Source organism: Brienomyrus brachyistius, chromosome 6, assembly GCF_023856365.1.
Source record: "Brienomyrus brachyistius isolate T26 chromosome 6, BBRACH_0.4, whole genome shotgun sequence".
NCBI lineage: Eukaryota > Metazoa > Chordata > Actinopteri > Osteoglossiformes > Mormyridae > Brienomyrus > Brienomyrus brachyistius.
In genome coordinates, this window is record NC_064538.1 from 18,090,770 (window position 1) to 18,112,380 (window position 21,611).

At 41.8% G+C, this 21,611-nt stretch overlaps 2 protein-coding genes across 3 annotated transcripts; one reads left to right on the plus strand and one right to left on the minus strand.

The window, feature by feature from the left end:
• Window positions 1-349: 349 nt before the first annotated feature.
• LOC125744935 (uncharacterized) lies at window positions 350-6,319 on the plus strand. Its single transcript, XM_049017257.1, has 5 exons — window positions 350-1,026; window positions 1,519-1,845; window positions 4,880-5,185; window positions 5,393-5,470; window positions 5,954-6,319. Exons 1-5 carry the CDS (start codon window positions 867-869, stop codon window positions 6,043-6,045), a joined length of 963 nt encoding a protein of 320 aa, XP_048873214.1. The 5' UTR covers window positions 350-866; the 3' UTR covers window positions 6,046-6,319.
• A 5,398-nt stretch (window positions 6,320-11,717) lies between these two features.
• Window positions 11,718-17,223, minus strand: si:ch211-103f14.3 (zona pellucida-like domain-containing protein 1). 2 transcript variants are annotated; one of them, XM_049018242.1, is made up of 11 exons: window positions 17,178-17,223; window positions 16,885-17,002; window positions 16,327-16,544; window positions 15,477-15,661; window positions 15,002-15,074; window positions 14,565-14,662; window positions 14,391-14,471; window positions 14,106-14,274; window positions 13,058-13,166; window positions 12,834-12,854; window positions 11,718-12,529 (listed from the first exon to the last, which is right to left on the minus strand). In XM_049018242.1, the coding sequence occupies exons 2-11, from the start codon at window positions 17,000-17,002 to the stop codon at window positions 12,372-12,374; spliced, it is 1,230 nt and encodes a 409-aa protein (XP_048874199.1). In that variant the 5' UTR covers window positions 17,178-17,223; the 3' UTR covers window positions 11,718-12,371. The 2 variants fall into 2 exon arrangements, with proteins under 2 accessions (XP_048874199.1, XP_048874200.1); XM_049018243.1 differs by having other exon boundaries at window positions 17,165-17,217.
• Window positions 17,224-21,611: the final 4,388 nt, after the last annotated feature.

The following is a 21,611-nucleotide window of genomic DNA, read 5'->3' on the forward strand; positions in this document are numbered from 1 at the left end:
TCCTCTAAACCTCCAGCCTGGTGCTACGCTGAGCTCCTTCAAACCTCAAGGCTGGTGTTACACTGAGATCCTCCATTTACTTTGTAAGATCCTGTAGTCCTCCAGTATGATGTTATGTTCCACCTTTTAGCCAGTGTTAGTTACCGATATACTTGTTATGGAATTTCAGGGCATCAGAATCTGGGGGCTTAAAATATGGAAAGGAGACAGAATAACTGCTTTCTGATTGGTGTGTTTTGAGAGCAGCTGAAAGCAGTCTGCAGGTCTGTGCCGAATCACTTTTTACTTAAAGTGAAGTACTTGGGAAATACTACTTGGCAGCGTTAGTGAAGTAAGCATTGGTCATAAGCTTATTTTTCAGCAGCTCTGTTTTGCCAACCATCTCTATAATCGATTGTATCTAAAAAAGGTTCATCTGCACCCATAGTAAGGGTGATTTAGAGGCAGCAATCTAATAAACAGCATGTCTCTGGACTAGAGGAGAAACCCCACAAGGACGCAGTGAGAACATGCAAAGTCCTCACGCACAGGGATAGGAAGTGAACCCGCAACACTCACATTTCTGTCTGGACCAATAAGATACTTTTGTGGTTTTCATGCTCTTAAAAGAACGGAAACGCATGAGAAACAGCAGCTGAAAATGACACGCTGGTGACGCCCTTCAACCCTTCGGAGGTTATAACCCCCTGAAGCCCCCGAAGGCTCAGTTCATTCAAAGCGCTCATGCAGAAATATTACAGAAGCTCAGAGCAAGATACTCTCACACCTTCCTGTATTGTGCCATGATACAAAAAAACGAGTGAAAAATAAATCCATGAACTTGTGTTTTATTTCTTATTCCTTCCTCTGAGAGATGTGTTTGTCCAATGGTAGTCTACCCTGTGGGCACTGCATTCATATACAGGAAGTTGTATCTTTTAAAACTAGAGCTCCTCAGTCTACCTACTGCAGGGTGTGATATTACAATGGAATTTACACAGACCTGCTTCATCCACATCTTCCTCGCGTTCCTCATCATATTAACAGGTAATTTTTGTGTTGTGTTCTTCCCATGATAACATTTGATTTGTAGTGTATCCACTTAATCAAACAGTGAACTAGTATATAATCTGCTTCCTAGCTCTCCATTACTGTCTCTGTATTACTGGGTCATTCTTGCATGTTAGGAATGTAATCTGTTAATTTTTCCTATACTACTTTAATAGCAAATTATTTTTTGATGTACAGCGGTAGAGAACTTACATATTACATTAAGTGTGACAACTGAAAAAAACACTGAAAATGAACTGAGGAAACTTATCAGAGCAAAAAGATCCCAGCAGCCTGTTGGATTTCGGAGTCATAACTGTAGAGCTACATCAGGGTTGTGTGCTGCTTTTGGCGATTTTTTTAATCTTTGCTTAACCTTGACCGTATTGAGCTTTAAATGATTACTTATGTCCTCTGCATGGTCACTGCACTGCATATAAATCTTCCGTATCATATTTCAAACAGCTGTGGTTCTCTTTATTCACACAGATGCTGAGGGCATCATCACCATCAAAGCAAACAAAGGGCAGAAGATCCTTCTCCCCTGCAACGTATCTGAGGACAGTCTTAATAAAACATATACTGTCTTATTCAGGAAGAATGGAACCTCTCCAGCCCTCTGTTATTACCGTGTGTCACGCAGTAACATAACAGACAGGAAGTGTGGATCCCGTTATGTGACTGAAGGACAACCTCCGCGACTTTACTTAACAAATGTCAGCTTCAGTGACTCTGGGGTCTACAATTGCTCTGTGGAAAGACAAATTCCCCCACCAAGCGAGGAGAAATTCTATTTGGTGGATCTTCTAGTTGAAGGTAATTTTGTCTTTTCAGACGCTGCATGACCAGTTTTTGTTAATAGCAAATGATTAAGGTCACACATATAAGCACACATTATTATGTTATATGCAATCAAAATATGCTGAATTATGCAACTGATGGAGAAATGCACGTGTGTGATTAGCATATGAAGCAAGAGACACGCGTGTGAAGAAAGCTGTGAAAGATGTGGATGAAGCAGGTCTGTGTAAATCCCATTGTAATATCACACCCTGCAGCAGGTAGACTGACAAACTCTAGTTTTAAAAGATACAACTTCCTGTATATTTGTTTGCATGACCCTCTTCGGGAAAATGTCACTGTTCTGTCATTATAGATGGGCTGTAGCCTATGACCAAAAATTTATATCACGGTATTTTTTTAAAAGTATGACAGGCTGTTTGCCACATTTTACAGGATTTTACAGGACACATTTTGTTTACGTTTTTTTGTATTGTTCCCACATTAACTATATTATTTTATTACAAGCCATTGCGCCTATCTGTTACTTTAATGATAACATACAGCTAACATGTTTGTTGGATAACTGCTTATAGATAAACGGCTAATGTTAAGGTGTGCGCCGGCTAAGTTAACATTTTCGATGTGTTTAATAGTTCAGTGTTGCTGGAACGCGAGCTTTACTGACCTAGCGAAATTTCTCATAAAGACCGGGATGTCGGTCTTTGAGTAGTAACGAGTAAGTAACGAGTAAGTAACGAATACCAGGCTGTAACGAATCGTTACGAGTATTCAGCCGTTCAAGAATTTGTTGTTGACAGTAACGAAATGACTCGCCATGCAGACTGTTGTTTGCGGCAGTTCTGGCTGGCATGCAGTTCCAGCTGGTTTCCATTATCTGACGCCTGCGCTCATTGCCTGCATGTTGTATGGCCCACATGCGAGTCTGATGGGGGGGGGGGTGCACTGACTGGTCGGAGTAATTAGTAGCCCATCGCCGTTCTAACTACAGAAGATATACGTATGTCTTACGTTAATTGTAGTAATATGTATTGGGTAGCGAGTACTAAGTAACGAATACTGCACTGCCGAGTATACGGTAGTAAGGATTACTCAAAAGTAACGGATAACCACATCATTAAATGTCATATTCGGCCAACTCGGTATGTGTGTGTTAACCAGCGCGAATGTGTTCAGCGGCTATTGAGAGGAGCGGAGGTGTATGCGTGCGTGCACGCGCGTCTGCGCTGTAGTGGTGCTGTGTGAAGTATGGCGAATGAGGCGAAAACCGCACTGTTGGTGTCAGTAATGGTGAAAATGAGTATCTAATCAGATACTCATTTTTAATATCGATTAGTATTTAAGAATCGATTTTTTGACAACCCCAGTGTCTCATTGTTTTTAACAATATATTCCTCCTGATCTTTCGCGGTACAATTTTAGCGGCGCAGCAGTGAAAAACGTCCCCCCTTAAACAGTTTCCAGCTGCGCCACTTTCTGAACGTTGTGTAGGTTATTTAAACCGATATTGCGGTGAAAGAAAAATTCACATCATGACAAGATTAGATTGGTGCCTCATACCGACGGTTTTCTGTATGAGCCGGTATACCGCCCAGCACTATATAGTATATGTCCTTATACACTCAGCTCACTGCTAAAGTAATTATACAGTCGAACCTCGTTACTACGTACAAGACGGGATATCAAAAACATGTACGTTATAAGCATAGAACGTTGTATCCACTTAGTGCAAGATGGATGAAAGAACTCACGAAATATCCATGTGAATGATAAAACTTTAATAGAACAGACCCTTAAATTGACTACAAAACAAACGAACACATTATTACTTGTTAAATAATTCGACAAAGCTCATTTGGATCCTTGAAATTTTCCTTAAATTACTCACAATTTCTTAGTGCAAGCCGGCGATAAACGGCAACGAAAATACACAACGGGTGGTCAAAATGGATTTTTAAAATAAACATTCGCATCCAAATTGGCATTTTGCATGAAAATATTAATGAAATATTGGTCAAATTAAATTAGAAAATCTTTTACTTCCGTTATTATTCTGAATTCACAATTACCGGCATGACCGGTATTTCACAAGGTTTAATAAACAAAGAATACGCACACAACACTTAACAAGCCATTACTACGCAGTCCAGTAACGATCGGTCAAGGCAACTCATTTAACGCCAAGCAAGGCAATAGACAAATGTGCATTGGGCGAAGATCAGGTAGATACAGGTAGATGTAGCGACACAAGTTGTGGTGGGCGGGGAGAGCGCTGTACCTTGTAACGATGGTTAGTTTTCGTATTTTCTCTAGAAATTTGGATGTTGTATCGAAGTTTACGCTGTAAGGGTGTACGCTGTAAACAATGGCTGCTATTGGAATAATACATAGGCTAAAAACGGGAATTAGAAACCTACACGTTGAAAAGGTGAAAACGTTGTATCCGGGGAACGTAGTAAGGAGGTTCGACTGTATTAGTCATAAAATCCATAGACTCCCTCTCACGCCCGTCACACTGTCCATCTGTTCTGTGGGTATCTCTCATATTAATACTGAGATATACTGTGAGTGAAATATTGGTTATAAAATCCATAGACTCCCTCTCACGCCCGTCACACTGTGCCTCTGTTCTGTGGGTATCTCTCATACAGTATTAATACTGAGATATACTGTGAGTGACATATTGGTTATAAAATCCATAGACTCCCTCTCACGCCTGTCACACTGTCCCTCTGTTCTGTGGGTATCTCTCATATTAATACTGAGATATACTGTGAGTGACATATTGGTTATAAAATCCATAGACTCCCTCTCACGCCTGTCACACTGTCCCTCTGTTCTGTGGGTATCTCTCATATTAATACTGAGATATACTGTGAGTGACATATTGGTTATAAAATCCATAGACTCCCTCTCACGCCCGTCACACTGTCCCTCTGTTCTGTGGGTATCTCTCATATTAATACTGAGATATACTGTGAGTGACATATTGGTTATAAAATCCATAGACTCCCTCTCACGCCCGTCACACTGTCCCTCTGTTCTGTAGGTGCAGCTCGTCCCACGGTGTCTGTGTCCCGGGTGGAGGGGCCCAGTGGGAACCCGGCGCTGCTCTGCTCCGTTCGGGACTTTTACCCAGAGAGCATAGAGCAGGACTGGCTCCGGGACGGACTCCCACTGAACGTGACCCCTGACAGACGCAGCACAGTCAACCCAGACGGCTCCTACTCCCTCGACTCCTACTTGTCTCTGACACCAGCACATGCTGAGGATGTGCTCTGTTCCTGCTGGGTCAATCACTCCTCTCTGGACCTGCCTCTCAACTACACTTTTCAGTGTAAAGAACACAAAACAGGTGCTCATTGGATTACTAGCCTATCACCAAGATACATATTTAAAGCTATGCAATTAACATAAACAGTGGTTGGATTTAAATTTGATCTTTTGTTCTGCTAAATCATGAAAATGTTTCCAAAAAGTAATATTATGACGTATCTGTTTAACATTTCAGTTTTTTATTGCACAGAATGATGTTTAATGTTTATATGTTATTTCGTTGCAGTTGGAGCGGCAGTTCCAATCTTTGGAATATTTTGCGTGACGATCATTTTCCTTTTTTTTGCACTGTTTAAGAAATTCCGTAAGTTTTTATACTTTCTTATATGTATAATGAATTATGCCTAATATGGTGCTTCCTAGGGGCGTGGTGGTGCAGTGGTTAGCACTGTTGCCTCACACCTCTGGGATCCGGGTTCGAATCTCCGCCTGGGTTACATGTGTGCGGAGTTTGCATGTTCTCCCCATGTCGTCGTGGGGTTTCCTCCGGGTTCTCCGGTTTCCCCCCACAGTCCAAAAACATGCTGAGGCTAATTGGACTTGCTAAATTGCCCATAGGAATGCATGTGTGAGTGTGCCCTGTGATGGGCTGGCCCCCCATCCTGGGTTGTTCCCTGCCTCGTGCCCGTTGCTTCTGGGATAGGCTCCAGACCCCCCGCGACCCAGTAGGATAAGCGGTTTGGAAAATGGATGGATGGATGGTGCTTCCTGAGATAGGCAGTAAAGAAGTGGTCAGTATTGTTCTTGCTGAGTGACGTGACCTTTTTTGTCATTTTCTTCTTTTCAGAAAACGTCCACTGCCTCTCGTTTGGATCCATCCGCACCCCTACCACTGAAACCCAGGAACCACAGATACATACAACCTATTCCCAAGTTTGAGACCATTAAACAACACAACACATATTATTTGACTTTCTCCATGTCTTATTCTGCCTTGGACTCAAGACATGATGACAAAAAAGTTGAGGCCCTACAGGAAATTTGAAGTACGTAAGCGATCACAAAAAAACATTTAAAAGCATTAAAGGTGGATATAAAACAAAAATCCCTTTTTCACAGAAATGTATTTTCAATGGACAATTATATACTTTTGTTGAACTTATTGCTGATGATGCTTGTAAATCCATATTATGGCTTCCAATGTGGATTATGCTTGCATACATATGAAAAATATAACTTTAAAACAATGCTGTTATCTATACAATTAAATAATATTGAGTAATTGGTTCAGGACTTATTTTTTTACCAATGACAAATATTCTGTAGTTTCTTATAATGTTTTCTTATAGTTTTTGAACAAGCAGTGAGCTTACAAAGCATCAAAGAGATCTCATTGTTGAAAGGAGTCAAGAGAAGGATACAAAAAAATTCCATGGCATTAGATATCATGGAACACAATGAAGATAGTCATCCAAAACTGGAGACAATATGGAACAACAGTGATGTTACTAGGAATTGGATGTCCCTCCAAAATGGACATAAAAAACTAGACGAAAACTGGTCAGGGAGTTCAAAGAAGAGCATTCAAGACATATAAGAAACCAAGGATTCACCGATGCAGATTGAGGAGGTCGGTGAATGCAAGAATCATTGAGACTTTCCCAGAAGAGATGGGTCTTAAGGTGTTTCTTAAAGGTTCTAATGGATTCGGATAGCTGGATGTGGGTGGGTAGTCGTCCCACCGTTGGGGAAGCCACATGAGAAATAAGTTAAATGCTACCTTCATTAATCATCATATAAATATTAATTGAGTTAACTCAGTGATACCTCTAAGCCAAGATAGCATACAAAACGTGCAAGTGTCCACTGCTTGGATAAGAAAAAAGTTGCCATTTGAATTTATATCAGCAAATACTTAAGAACCAATGACTTTATCATTATTACAGCTCAGCAATGTTATGCAGCAATAAAGTGAAGTCAGCTGAGTACCTGAACCTACTGAATGGCCAGGTTACACCTCCATCCATCATCAATGGATTTTATTCTTCCCTGTTGGCATGGGCATATTCCAGGACGAGAATGCCAAGATTCATTGGGTTCAGGGAGCATGAGGAATCATTTCCACATATGACTTGGTCACCACAGAGTTCGATTCAACTCAATTGAAGGTCTTTGGGATGTGCTGAAGGAGGCTTTATAGAGTGGTTCAACTCACTTGTCAATACAAGATCTCGGTGAGAAATGAATGCAAATCTGCATGAAAATAAAGGGTGAGATGCTGCATGAGCTTGTGTAAACAATGCCATGACAGATGTGCGCCATAATCGAAACTAATGGCGGTCCAACGAATTTTTTTCATACATTTTTTTTGTATATGGCAGTGTTTACCATACTATAAAGATTTTAAAATAACCAAATATACCAAAAACGTAGCTTGCAATATCCTAGTACTGCTACAACAAAAGTCTGCATCTTGTACCTCAAGACTAACATCAACATGAGTACCATATGATTACAAATGAGATGATTGCAAATGACTCCATAAGTAGCTGATGATTGCAAGAACATCTTCTAAATTTGTGATGATGCCTGAATTTTATTATTTATTATTTATCTCTGCTATGACTTTTTCCTTGACATCTGTACCTGAACACCTAAATACATGCCATAGCAAAGCACATGAAGACAATCAGCGCAATAGCTGACCTTCCCAGCTTCAGTTGTACATCCGATATGTTTTATATTTTTTCCCTTTAGATCTGAATAGAATTTCCTCTCTGCTTCTATTAGAGCTTCAGCTTCAGCGTAGAATTGGAAGCATCACGTCCGACCTTCAGAGAGGGAGATCTTCAGATTGTTTTTTTCCTGCAAGAATATTGATGTTTGCTCTGGCCTTCTCCTGTAGAGTATCAGTTATATGGTACAGCCCCCAAAATACTGCATTCGGAATTAATGTTTGTGGGCTTAAGCTCAAGAAATCAGCTAAAGGTCTGAGGGCTCCACCGGTGGTCCAAAGTGCCCCCCCAGCACATGCCCCTCACATGACCCGGCTCCGACATTAACAGCTGAGTGGCGCAGGGGCTCTTTGAGTTATTTGAACAGGAAATTCCATCCTGGTGTTTTTGAAACGAAGGTTGTTAGCTGGAGATGAAGGTAAGTAGCCACTGTAAGCTGTGAAATGCTCACTTGGGTTGGGCTACCTTGGATGTTTTCTCTTTAATTATATGAGATTTTTTAAATTATATGCACGCATTCAGATCAGTTTACTCAAGTGGGACACTCATATCTATGCATAATGAGTAAGAAATCTTTTACTTTTGTTAAACCCATAATATAGATAACCGACAAACCAAATGCAGCAGCAGAAGAAAACCTATTTCCAGGCCACATGTAACTATTTATTAATAACCAATAATAAGTATTTGTTACATAGACCACAGAACCACCCAGAAAGCCCTTTGTATCAGGAACATTGTATGCTATACAACAAATATTGCTTGTTCCATTGTTATAATTCACGAAAGACATCACAGATGGGTTCCAACACAAAAATGGCTAGAAAGGATTATGTCAACATTTCTCCACAGGGATAAATGTCAGGATTTTCTCTCTGGCGCAACATTTCACATAGCATTCTGCAACTAGAAAGGATTGCTTCTGTTCCAGTACTAAAAGAGTTAATTCAGTTAAGGGTCTATTTATTTAATATCAGTTTAAAAACTGACTTTTTGAATAATTATAGCACTCCTATGAGAGAAACTCAAAATTCTAACGAGATTTGCTTAGATTCCAATAAGGGTCATCATGGTTTAGATCAAGATGAAGGACAGAGTTTTACTCTGTGAAAGGTGAAAGAAAGAAAAGGTGAAAAGGCCAAGAAAAGGCTCTTTATTTCCTGTGAAATTTAGGGAGGACGGGGTCTCGCCATGACCGTGAGGCCATAGCCCCTGATAGCCGCATGAAATAATGACTGAGTGCATGAAATAATGTTTTCTCATCAACTATGATTCAATACTCACAGCTCAAAATGTCACCGCACACATTATAAGACAGAATTTAACACAGTATGCTGGGTAATAAATCAATCAGTGGCAATGTCAGCGTGAACCCATGGAGACAAAGATTACATCTTACAGTACAGGGGTGATGAGGCGTGGATGTTTATCGGCGTGCTTAACATTTGTCTGAAATATTTAGCAGCTCAGAGAGCTAAGGATCTGCAACCACAGACTGCCAAAAAGCACCTAGCAGCAGATGTATCTATATGCACTGCCTTTCACCGCTGTTTCCTTGTACTTGTCATGTCTTGCCCATCGTGTGTGTGTCTGGTCCTACCATGTCCATTCAAGCCACGCCTGTTACTCATCATGTCCTCGTCAGTCAATGTATGAAGTACCCGCTTGTCTTGTGCTCCCCAGTCCAGTCATTGTCATCCTCTGTACCGTGACCAGTGACTCCGCCCTTTGTTGCTGTGTTCCTGATCCTGTTCCCTGCTACCGTCAGTCTCCCTTCTGTTTGACCCCTCGAGGTTCTTTTCCTTCAGTTCCTTGTTTTCTGTTTTGTTTCGGACTGTCAATGAACCTACGGTTCTTCCTGCAGTTGTACCTGGGCCCTCCCTCCTTTCTATTGTGACAGTACTATTTGCACTGGGTCATTGTTGTTTATTGTTATGTACTGCTGTACATTATATTTTATTGGTAACACTGTACTTGGGGGGGGGGGGCGGGCACAAGTCAGTTACTACTCAAGTACAAATCATGATCAAATATAGTAACTGTATGAAATTCATGACCTGTTATGACTGATTGATGATAAACCAGCATGGGATCAGTGCATAGTTTCCGGTTAATACATGAAGTAAGAGTGTACTACTATTTTATTTGTGCTTATTTTGTAAGTGTTAGCTTTTTACTTAAGTTATTTTTTTTATCCCTCACCTAGTATTTGTTGTTAAGTGTTGTTTAATCATTCTTTGTTATAACTATCCGATGCTATGAAGACTGTCAAATGACAACAAAGTGGCTTGAATGGGGAGAACATGCAGACTCCGCACACATGTAACCCAGGCAGAAACTCGAACCCGGGTCCCAGAGGTGTGAGGCAACAGTGCTAACCACTGCACCACCATGCCATCTTCTAACCCAAGTCATTATAATCATAATAACAATCATTCTATCTGTACAGGAATTTCAGCAGCTAAATGAGTAGAATGTTTTATACTGCTATAAATATTTTGTCATTCAAAGGGAACTGAAATTATAGCCTATCCTAAATCCACCAACAATTTAATACATATATACATTCTAAAAACATTTATGTGAAGTTTTAAAACACAATCACACAGTTTCCATGGTGAATTTTACCACTGAATTTTACCTCATACTACCTCTTGCCTTTTTCACTGGATTTTAAAGTGCGTCTCACGGATTGTAGTTTGTGGCGCGTCTGTTTGTTGTAAGATCGAATCTGACTGAACTGCATTCCTTTGTCATTAGAAAAAAAAACCCAAACATTTTACATTGATATTTCTCTAAATAAACAGACTGTAACATATGTCTCCCGTGTTTAGCTTGTATTGGTTCGGGGGATGAGCCTCCCTAATTTTCAAATCCTAGAATGGCCCCCTGGATTGATCCCTTCTCGGAGTGGACACAGCGCAGCGGATGGGTGCCGCCCAGGATGAGTCAGGGTAGCAGATGAAATAGGACCCCAGGATTTTCAGAAAGACCCAGCGGAGATTAGGTGACAGTTCTGTCCCCAATCTGTGCCACCAGGGAAACGGTGTTTTACACTTGTTACCGAGTGCGACATTGTGGCAGGAAATGGATCAAGATGGTGCAAACTTTTGTGGGAAACTTGATTTTAATTCCTGTAGTTCGCGGAAGCTTGCTGTTTGCCCGGCTTGCCTTAAGCCTTCTAAGCCACAGGGAACGTGCCCTGGAGCTGAGGTGGGAAGTGATGCAGGAAAAGAGGGTAAATATGCTGTGTCCATCAAGCCAGGAGTATTTAAACTCACAATCGTTGAGTGAGGATGAGTAAAGCTTCAGCAGGGATTTTACACAGGAGCAGAAGTTCAAAAAAGGCCTTTAAAGATGTGTTAAAGAGGTCGTCTTCACCAAAAAAAACCCTTTAACATATTATTTAAGCAAAATTGGTTCCATCTGCAAACACTAGGTGGTTTGTACTTAATCAAGCTCTTCCTATCTTGATTATTGACTGCATCCTGTTTCCGAATGTAACACAGACTCTATCTAGTCTCATTTTATTGTATGGCATGCCGTTCTCATTTATGGGACACAAAAAAGATTAGATTCAGTGTCAGCGGATTAGTGTGGGCTCGCGCGAAATTAGGATCAGATTTTTTTTTAATGGTCCGCCAGCATAATAGGGGATCGGCTTTCGGTGAAATGCAAACCCTCGGAAGGTGAATGAGGTATAAACAAACAACTGTGAAATAGAGTCATGGAGCAGGTGCTGCAGAAACCTAGCGGAGCAGCATGCCGCCGATGTTTGTTCAGCTGACATTTGAATTACGCTGAGTAGCATTTCGCCGCAGCCCATCTGAGGGGACCAAGCTACTAATTTCAGAAGTCAATTAAAGGCAATCAATGTTTTCGTTCCTGTAACCTTTAATGATGCCGGTGCTCGTATTTGGATATTATGGGAATATACACAATTTGTATAAGGAAACAGTTTTAAAATGTAAATAAAATCAAAACGCCTTTGCCATACACAGAGGCCAGTGCAGAAAAGTCATATAATTTAATGTTACTACAAAATGCTTGGTTAATTGTCCTACTAAAGCTCAGTTTGATATATTTAAAATGATTTCAAACATAATAGTACCGTTTAATGAATAAAACATGCATTTCTAAACAGATCTAACCATACCCCCCCCCCCCCATTTTCTTTTGTCAAAAAGATTCTTTGCAGTTTTTCCGCAACATAAAACATGATATGAATTTAACATTTATGACATGTTTCCCAATAACTGAGATAACGAGTGCAGTGTCCTTCAAGTAAGATGCAACAACATCTTTCGAGTAAGATGCATTAATGCTTTCCAGGTAAACTTTTTAATATGGAGACATACTAAACTTAACATGCTAAACTTAACAGGACTATAGGACTCAATGAAGTAGCTCTAAAAAGTAAAGACATTGATGCTGAGGATAAGAAGGTATGAGTTGTTAGCTCAGTCATTTTAAGACAGGCATGCCAATAGAGTGTGCAAGGAGCTCCTCGGGGGACGACCTGGTTGGTATCTAGCTGTGGAACGGCTTGGAGGTTCCGGAATGCACCCTGTAGTGCTTGTAGAGGATGGTGGCTGTGGCAGCCACACCAATACAAGCCAGAACCAGAATACCCACTGCTATTCCCAGGCCCATGGAGGTCTTGGAATCATCTTCCTTGCTGTACGATGCTATTCAACAGTGAGAAAGGAGAAACCAGTTAGAATTCAAGTTTTTTCATACTACTGCAATTATTAAGATCTAAGTTCTTTGAGGTCAACTGCCGTGTTCTGCCTACTGAACAGCGTATAATACTCGCATAGCCTGCAACACTTCCGATCACGGTCCTGACAGAACATATTCGGGTTCAGATCTAATCTCCACAATTAAGGATTGATGAAAACAGACAATTGAGTCATCGATGACTCATATGCGTTTGTAGTAGAATGACATTTACATTGCTGAGAATTTCATGGAGATTAAAACTAAACTTACCCTGTTCCTTTGATGATAGCACTGAAACACAATAGGGATTGAAAAAAAAAAGTTATTACGGCTCATATCAAACGTCGACTGTACTCTAGACCACATTTAATTCATATGAGTTGCTGCATATAAGCAGGCCAGTCAGATGAGCTTGGCCATGTGGAGATGCTTGGATCGGTTTGCAAAGAGGCTCTCCTATTGATGCTGTTGGAGATGACAACCGCTGAACGTACCGCTCTCTGCCCTGGTGACGATAGGTGGGGACGTGATGGTGGTAGAGTCAGAGATGCCTGTTGAAGGGGGGGAAGTGCTCTCCACGTCCCTCTTTCTCCTGCGGCAGTTCTGGGAGTAGAGAGGTACAGGAATCATTTTCATCTATCTCCATCTCTAATATAGAAGTAAGCTGGTCCTAAAACCGCAACAAAGTCCTGTTTTGGCAAAGCGTACGCATTGAATTCCTTTAGTCCTTTTGCCACATGATTTTTCATGTTTTCTTGCTCACATGTTGGGCCCGTCCCTTCCATATTCTCTTCACCCACGAAGAAGGTAACTTTTTCCCTAATAAACCTGTCATCCCCTACAAACTGGCCGTGTCGAGTTGCTCCACTTCCTACATTTCCCAAGATACCCTCATGCCCTAGTTCATCAAAGCCTACTTGACCTGTTTTTAATAGGCCGAGCGACTCTCAGGGTCTCTATGAAGATCATGAGGATTTGGACAGCATTAAATATACTGGGCTAAGAATGAGGACTTCTGACTTGTAATGTCAGGGTCCAGTCCCCAAATTCTACCAGCTGTCTCACTTGAACAGATTTGAAATGTCTGATAATATTATACAAAAACTATAAGTTGTGCTGAGTAACCTTGATGAACCCTATTTGTGGTCTACTGCTGTGTATGTAATGAAGTATACAGTATCCCCACATAGTCATCTCTATAAATAATGATAATATGAAATGATGCATAACTTGCCATTTGCACAAGAACAGGTCATTGGAATGCTTCTTCTTGCAAACCCATCATGCTCTCCTTTTTGAGACGTACATCCACACATGGAGGTGAGAGCAAAGCTTAGGGACTGAGCACAGGGTCAGACATTTATCTGGTGCCCCTGAGGCATTTAGGGGGGATTAAGGGCATTGCTCACGGACCGAAGAGCAGCATCAGTTTGCTGGCCCCGAGATCGACGACAACCCGATTGCATACACTGAGGTCCAATCTGCTGAGCCACACACCAGACCCCAGAGTGACCTGCTGAAGAAGGTAGGTGTGAGTTGTACCTGGAACTGTGCACAGGTGGTCTTCTCACAGAGCCGGGTAATGCAGTGCAGAAAGTAGGTAGCAACGGTCTGGTTCTGCTGCTCCATAAAACGGAAAGCTGGGAAGGTGAACCTGGCGTTTTGGCTTTGACCATTCTCCAGCATGGTCGTCAGCTTGTCCCTGTTACACCTGCGGTTGAAGCCGAGGTTGGGGGGGCAGTGAGGGCAAGTGGTCACTGACTTCAAGGTGGATTCAAGTCCCAGATCTCACCATAATTACTCTGCGGCTTCTTCGGGCACACTTACGCAACAAAGAGATTGAAGAAGGTGGAGTTGTAGGGATGGGGATTCATGGAGGCATAGCATCGATCCAGGAGCACGTTGTACCTGTCGGAAGAGGAAAAGATCACTCAGCACCATGCCAATGTAAGTGTGGAGCAGCTTCAAGCAGAGGCCTATGAGGATGACATGGTGTCTTACTGGGACGTCAAGTTGGTGGCCTTCACAAGCACATATATGTTAGTCTTCAGCTCGATGCCCAGTGGCGACATGACCATGAGGGTAGTGTAGTTTCTATCCTGGGCGCAAAACATAATAAGTATATCGTGTGTAACTACAGTAATACATCCATCCATCCATCCATTTTCCAAACCGCTTATCCTACTGGGTCGTGGGGGGTCCGGAGCCTATCCCGGAAGCAATGGGCACGAGGCAGTACAGTAATACATAAACGTAATAACTGAGGACTCATAGAACTCCCAGCACATTACAGTGGCCCTAAGCTGCCCCAGAATTTCGTTTTGAATAGCTTCATGGATATCTAACCTAATCCTCTGAACAGGTCAGCAGCCTCTCCGGGGAAAAGTACTCCAACGGACACAGGAGAATGGCTTCCTGTCGAGCCAGTAAGGTCTTACCTCATACAGCTGCATGCTCAACGTGCTGATGAAGCTGCCATTGTTGTCCTTCACTGCAATGGAGGCTGATGCCCTGTGGAGAGAAAAGGGCCAGGAAATATTATGAATTTTCATCCCTTTGTCTATCTTTCATTTATAATATTATTAAATCTAACCAGATTCAATGCCTGGTTGACACTCAATAAAACAGAAATAAAATCTTCAAATTAAATATGTGCTACTATGTCTCTTTATTCCTAGCCATACATTTATCCATTGTATTTGGATATATATATACATATAAAGGTAAAAGAAATGGCAGTTGACCCTGGTTTTTGCTCTTTATGCTCAGTTCCATTTGATGTCTCTTCTGTGATCTGGGCTGTGTTATATATACAGGATTACAAGAGCGCATAACTGGATGAGAATGGCACCCTGTGTCATGTGACTGGTAAAATATGGGTTCCATTTTTCTGTTCATTGGTAGACAACTTACACCTCAATCTTCGTGTTGTTGATCAGGTACTCCAGTGCGTAGGAGCAGGAGTACAAATACTTCAGCTCGGCGTTGTAGGTCACTTGGCCCACTGTCGGGTCAAATGATCGAATCAAACCGCTAATGTTGACCGTCTGGATGTTGGAGAAGTCTGAGAAAACCCCAGTGCCTACTGCACTTGTAGTCTGGCAGAACATGATAGATTTAGTCAGATTACCTACTAGGTAAACAATCATACAGGAGTAAACAGAAATATAATGTAATATAACGTAAAGTTCAATAGAAGCAATTGTCAATTCGTTGTTGAATAATCCATTCTGCAAACCTTTATGTAAGTCAAATTTTACATAAGCCGGATTTACTTTCTCATACTATTCAGGACACTTCATACCAAAATATACTGGTCATACAAAGTAAACTACATACTAAATAATCAAAAAGACAAAATGTCAATTTAGCTTAGTCATATGTCATCTTTTTGCATTAGTGCTTCCCAGGGGTGTTTAAAGGGGTGGGATCACAAAGTCCTTCACCCCAACTGAAAGCTGATTGGCCCCCAGAGAGCTCCCTCCCCAGTCACTCACCGATTATAAACATATTATTGGCTGATGATAAGTCTGACTCTTCAGTATGAATTATGGTCCTTCTTATGCCTCCCTTTAAAAAACCCACCCTTCTGTAAACTTGTTATAAGTCTGAATTTACTTCAGTCATTGAATGTGTTTTTATTATTTTCATCCTCATTAAGGACAGTTAGAAACACAGCAGACACATATGTGCAGATATTTCTGAGCTCTCCATCTGGGATGAAAACATTCAGCCATAAGTTTTCCGTTATAACTTAACTCACGATGAATTCACTTCCACAGGAGTTACTCTGGTTGAGGGGAAACTGGAACCGCACCACTGGCGGCATCACAGTGGCGTCCAGAATCCCCTCGCAGCCCGGGTCCGTCCTGCCGTTCAGTAACAGCAGGGACTCGTTGTAGCCAGTGTAAATGACAGGGCAGGCCTGCACTGCCAACTGTATCGTGGTGGTTCCACAGTCCACAGAGATATCAGTGTACTCTAAAAATCAAAGAACAACTTCTGGCGTGTGGTCCGGTTCTCTCCCGCGTCATAAGCTTCTATTTCTAAAACAACAGTTTTTTCAAACACTCGATTTTACTGCTAATATTTTACTGTACACCAACTGAAACAAATGCATGATCAATGCAGTTAATAACTGCACGCAAACCTCAACCAACACTGACCATTTTACCGACCTTCTTACAAAGCCACCTGCTAAGTCTATCCAACTTTAAAATATATCATTTAAGATGCATAAAATGTCAAATAAACAAACAATGCCAAAATGGCGAAATAAACAAATAAACAGGTGTCACCAGTCACAGGCGTAATATATTACCTGGGCGTCTGTAGTAAGTGCCACAGTCCGCCACAGTCAAAGACTGGCCACTATCGACAAGCATCAAAGCAAAAACCACGGCAAACAAATGCATCACGTTGGTCTCCCCTGCATTCATCTGTTCAGAAACAAAACAGAAATAGAATCAGGTGTTCTTTACCAGCATATGGTTCTCAAAATTAGCCTGCCAGTCCAACAAGAAAGCAGATAGCTGCAAAGGAAGCTGCGGAGCTGCAGCGAATGACGTCTTGAATGATAATACATAAACAGCAGTGCACACCTTGCATACACACCTGAAGCCTTCCTCACTGACACTTTTTCTGTGTAACTCAGCGCTGTATCAAGTCAGCGACATATACCGTTTTTATAGAGGGGGAAGTTCTCCAGGATTGGACAGAAACAAGGACAATGCAGCCTGAAGAGATTGCCTGAGCACACTGTAGGGGAACAATTCACTTTTGTGGATAAGATACCACAGAGCTTACCGCCAAAGGCAAAAGATTGAAATCCTACACATTGCCTTCGAGTTACTTGAAGAACAATGACTATGTGGAATGTTTTTTCCCCGTTGTACTGCAGAATATAGATTCCAGTGGCATACTAATAAGAGATGTGATGAAGTAAGTTCGGTGTCCTTGGGGAGTCCACACAATGCACCTGTGACTTGTTTTGGAGCTTATTATGGCCGGTAACAATAGATATGCAGCCTTTATTTTGCACGGTGTTGATCCTGAGAACCAAAATGATTAGTCTAATAATAAAGAGAATTAAATTATAGAGAATTCCACTTAAACACAGTATTGACGTTTATTCCCCTTCACTGCATTTGAAGGGAGTAGTTTTACATTAACACTCTGAATAGAAAACTGCCACTTTGCAATCTCGAGCATGTCACTGGCTGCAATCAATATGAGGCGCTTCTATTCTGATTTGACGTCTAAGAGCAGAAAAAAAGCACACGCTCAGCAAATAATTCAGCGGTATTTCTCAGTGGTTGCTATGTGAGAGGCATGGCGGCTTGGTAGATCGCTCTGTTGCTTTCCGCCTCCTGGTGTGAATCCTGCCCTCTGCTCTGTCTGCGTGGAATTTGCATGTTCTCCCCACGGTGCGTGGATTCCTCCGAGCATTCCACTCCAGTTAAGTAGTTCAGTAATTTGGCAGTTATGTGAATGGATGCTTTTAAATTGTCCCCTGCTTTCAGCCCTGTGCTGTCTGGAACGAGCCCCACCAACCTGTACTAATTGATAAATAGAGGGAGTGACATCATAAGGTCCCACTGGTTCATGTATGCTCTTTCCATGCTTACACTGGTTCCCACTGGGAACTCTGGCGTCCTCCCACAGTCCGGAGATTTAGGTAGGTAATGGGCACCTCTAAACTCTATCTGAGATAAATTGGCAGCTAGTCCAGCAATCTTCTCTGCCTTAGGCCCTGTAATTCTTTGTACAGGCAGGCTGTAACCCTACACTATTCACTGCCAAGTGTTGCACAAAATGGGCATTTCATCATTTACAAAAATTAAAGTAGCATTTTCCAGTGTAAATATGAGGTGATGAGGTGACTCATAACCCCCAGGGTTAGGGTTCATTTCCAGGCCGGGGTCCACATGCTTTCCCCAAGTTTACCTGGGTTTCCTCTCGGTACTTCAGCTTCCTGCCACCGCCCTGACGTGTCAGTTTAGCGGAATCGATTGCCCAGAGCATGGCCATAGCTAGGGTTTAAAAATACCAAAGTCAGAAGTGTTAGCCCATCCTAGGTGTGCCCCCTAATGGATTGTGGTTATTGGAGTTGCAGAAAAAACACTGAGGACTTGACCTCAGTGTCCTCAATGGTAGGTAAGGTCACGGCCCAGAGCATGTGCCGAGTATGTGCCCGGAGATACAGCCCATTCCCTACTTTGTTCCCTGTATATCCTGTTCATTTCTGTTGCTGTTGTCATTCGATGAAAAAAATTATTTCTCATTATTATTTCTGCATCACAATCAGGAGGGTTTTCCTTTATGCTATATGGGTTCTGGTGTTATTCCGGAAAGAATATAATTGAAAGACCACAATGAAATGAAAATTACCTTTGTTAATTTAATACATGCTGTACGTTGTATTATTGTGGAAGACAAATTATATCTTCTATAGACTAATGTGCCATAATAAACTTCTAGTAAAAAATAATCAAAGATGTTCAACAGCTACTGCTGTCCTACAACACCCCTGTCCAGCATTAATCATTTATTAATGATGTGGTAGGGGTAAGTTTTGAAAGAGGAAGTGTGAGAAGACTTCGAAATCCCACAAGGAATTATACTGTTGTTCTTTTGAAGTGTGGCTTTTAAGAAAAGCACTCTACAACATTTGTGACCTTTACTAATGACAGATAGGTCTCTTTTGTTCATATGAGACACCATGAATCGTGGTGTTATGACTGGAGAGGTCTACTTCAAAATGCCAGTGTAACAGAGATATGTTCTCGCATGTAGCGATGGGATAGACGAGGTCAATTTTTCGTTCTAGGGGAAAATAGAAAAACTGACCTCTTTTGTAACACTTTACATTGTCTAGTGTTTTCACCTAGGAATTGATTAATGCAGAGCCTAGTTGTAAAAGAGATGTGACTCCTGCCGAGAGTCTACTGTAGAAATGGAATTTTCCCTATATCACAAAAGAAAAAACCCAGATTAAGCATTTTGGCATTTTGAAGGGCACCAGGCAATAAAGAACCCTCCAAGCCCTGGGTGCACTCCATCCCGTCAAGACCGCAGGCTGATGCGAGCAGAGCCGACCGCGGGGTAACTGAAGACGCAACCAGACAGGTTGGTGAACGAGAGACGATCCCTGGGATTGAGCTGCCACGTTATGCCATGCACACTGCCTGATTAGCGCAGCCTGTTCCCGCCGATGGCTATGAGCGGATGGTGTTCCCTTTCTTGGCTCAAAAAATCAAATAAAAAGGAACGAAGCAATTTGCACAGAAGGCCAGGGGGAGTGGGTCATGACACTGCAAGTGGTAGACTGCAGATTTTGGATTTGCTTGCAGAATCGACCCACTGTCACCAAGTATCTTGTACAAAAATCATAATTTTTTTAATGCAGGGACAAGGGCTCAGAGGTTTCTGAGTGGAAGCCCTTTGATGCAAACAAGGAAGAAGAACTATTTATATGCTTCACACAGGACTTCTTTTACCAACACAAAGTTTCCATATGGCTGTGAGGGGTGTAAGTGTATCAGGGTTGGTGCCATCTGGTACTGTCCCTAGTGTGTTGTCCCTGTTTGGCCAGCAGGTGCTGCTGGCCATCCCGTTCCCTCCCCTGTCTTGTAGCCCCTTAGTTCCTAGTGTGTTTACTTGCTGTGGTTAGCTATTGTTACCATTCCTTCCTTTGTTGAGGCTTCAAGGCTAGCCAGAGGCTAGCCTCAACTAATTGTTTTTTTTTGTGTAACCTTTGTTATTTTATGGTCTCCTGGTTAATAAGTGTATGTTTTTCAGTTACAGTTCCTTGTGTTTGCTTCCTGGTTTAATTCTGTTCCTTTATTTTTGTTCCTATTGTTGTGAGCCTCTGAGCCTAATGTTTTCTTGTTTACTGTGCTTGTCAGTTGTAATGTATTCCACCTGTGTCTTGTTACCCTGTGCCTTGCTGATTGGTTAGTTGAGTTATGGTTTTCACCTGTCCAGTGTCATGTCCAGTTACTGGTGTATTTAAGTGCTTGCTTTTGTTCTGTTCCTTGTTGGTTCATTGTGCCTGTTTACCAGTGTTGCTAGTTGATCTCATGATGGTGGTTCCCTGGGTTTGCTCTCTGCCTCGCGTTCAGTTTTATCAGTATTGTGTTTGACCCCTCACGGTCTCTTTATTTTGTGGTTTGGCCCTTTGTATCCTGTTTTTTTTTAATAAAACTTTTCTGTCTTGGAGCCATTCTATGGATCATCGTCTTTTCCCCACTTGTGCCATGTCCTACCATAACAACTTGGCCTTTGCTGGATACGTTCATCTGAATAGCCATTAACTGTAGGGGTAACTGTTTACTAGAAAACCATATGTCTGTGAGTCAACATAAAAAGTGAAACCACAATCATCAGTCTCTCTACAAGGAATGCAATTCTGATGCATCCAGAAGAGCCTGGATTTCTCATGGCATGAACACAACAAGGTGCGTGGAAACCTACTTTAGAGATTCCGGCCATGTGGACATGATTGCACCATGTAATTGCTGTATATTTGTGCTGTGAATCCCTATAATACACTGAACTCATTGTCGTGTTCATGGAATCATCATCTGAGATGACTTATACTTCATGACGTGGAGCATTATCGCATTGGAAAGGGATGCATATGATCAGGAATAATACTCTGATAGGCTGTGGTATTTATATGATGCACGATTGGTACTAAGGGGCCCAATGTGTGCCAAGAAAACATTCCTCACATCATTACACCAACATCGTCAGTCTGAACTGCTAATGCAAGGTAGGTGGAATCCATGGATTCATGCTCTTTGTGCCAAATGCTGACCCCCACCATCTGCATGTTGCAGCAGAAATCGAGACATCAGAGCAGGTGATTGTTTTTCCAATTTACAACTGTTCAGCAGTTTCTGAATTAGTACTCAAGCCACTCCATCCGGCATCAACAACCATGCCATGGTTGCCATGCCATGGTCTGATATTAATTGAAGCTCTTGCCCATATCTGCATGATTTTTTTGGATTGTGCTGCTGCCACGTGATTGGCTGATTAGAT

Coding starts and splice junctions, on each gene's coding strand:
- LOC125744935 (XM_049017257.1), top strand. CDS start 867: ATGGTAGTCTACCCTGTGGGCACTGCATTCATATACAGGAAGTTGTAT. Junction 1,027..1,518: donor GTTCCTCATCATATTAACAG/GTAATTTTTGTG, acceptor TTATTCACACAG/ATGCTGAGGGCATCATCACC. Junction 1,846..4,879: donor GGTGGATCTTCTAGTTGAAG/GTAATTTTGTCT, acceptor TCTGTTCTGTAG/GTGCAGCTCGTCCCACGGTG.
- si:ch211-103f14.3 (XM_049018242.1), bottom strand. CDS start 17,002: ATGAATGCAGGGGAGACCAACGTGATGCATTTGTTTGCCGTGGTTTTT. Junction 16,545..16,884: donor CACTTACTACAGACGCCCAG/GTAATATATTAC, acceptor TTTGATTTTTAG/AGTACACTGATATCTCTGTG. Junction 13,167..14,105: donor CCACCTGTGCACAGTTCCAG/GTACAACTCACA, acceptor CTCTACTCCCAG/AACTGCCGCAGGAGAAAGAG.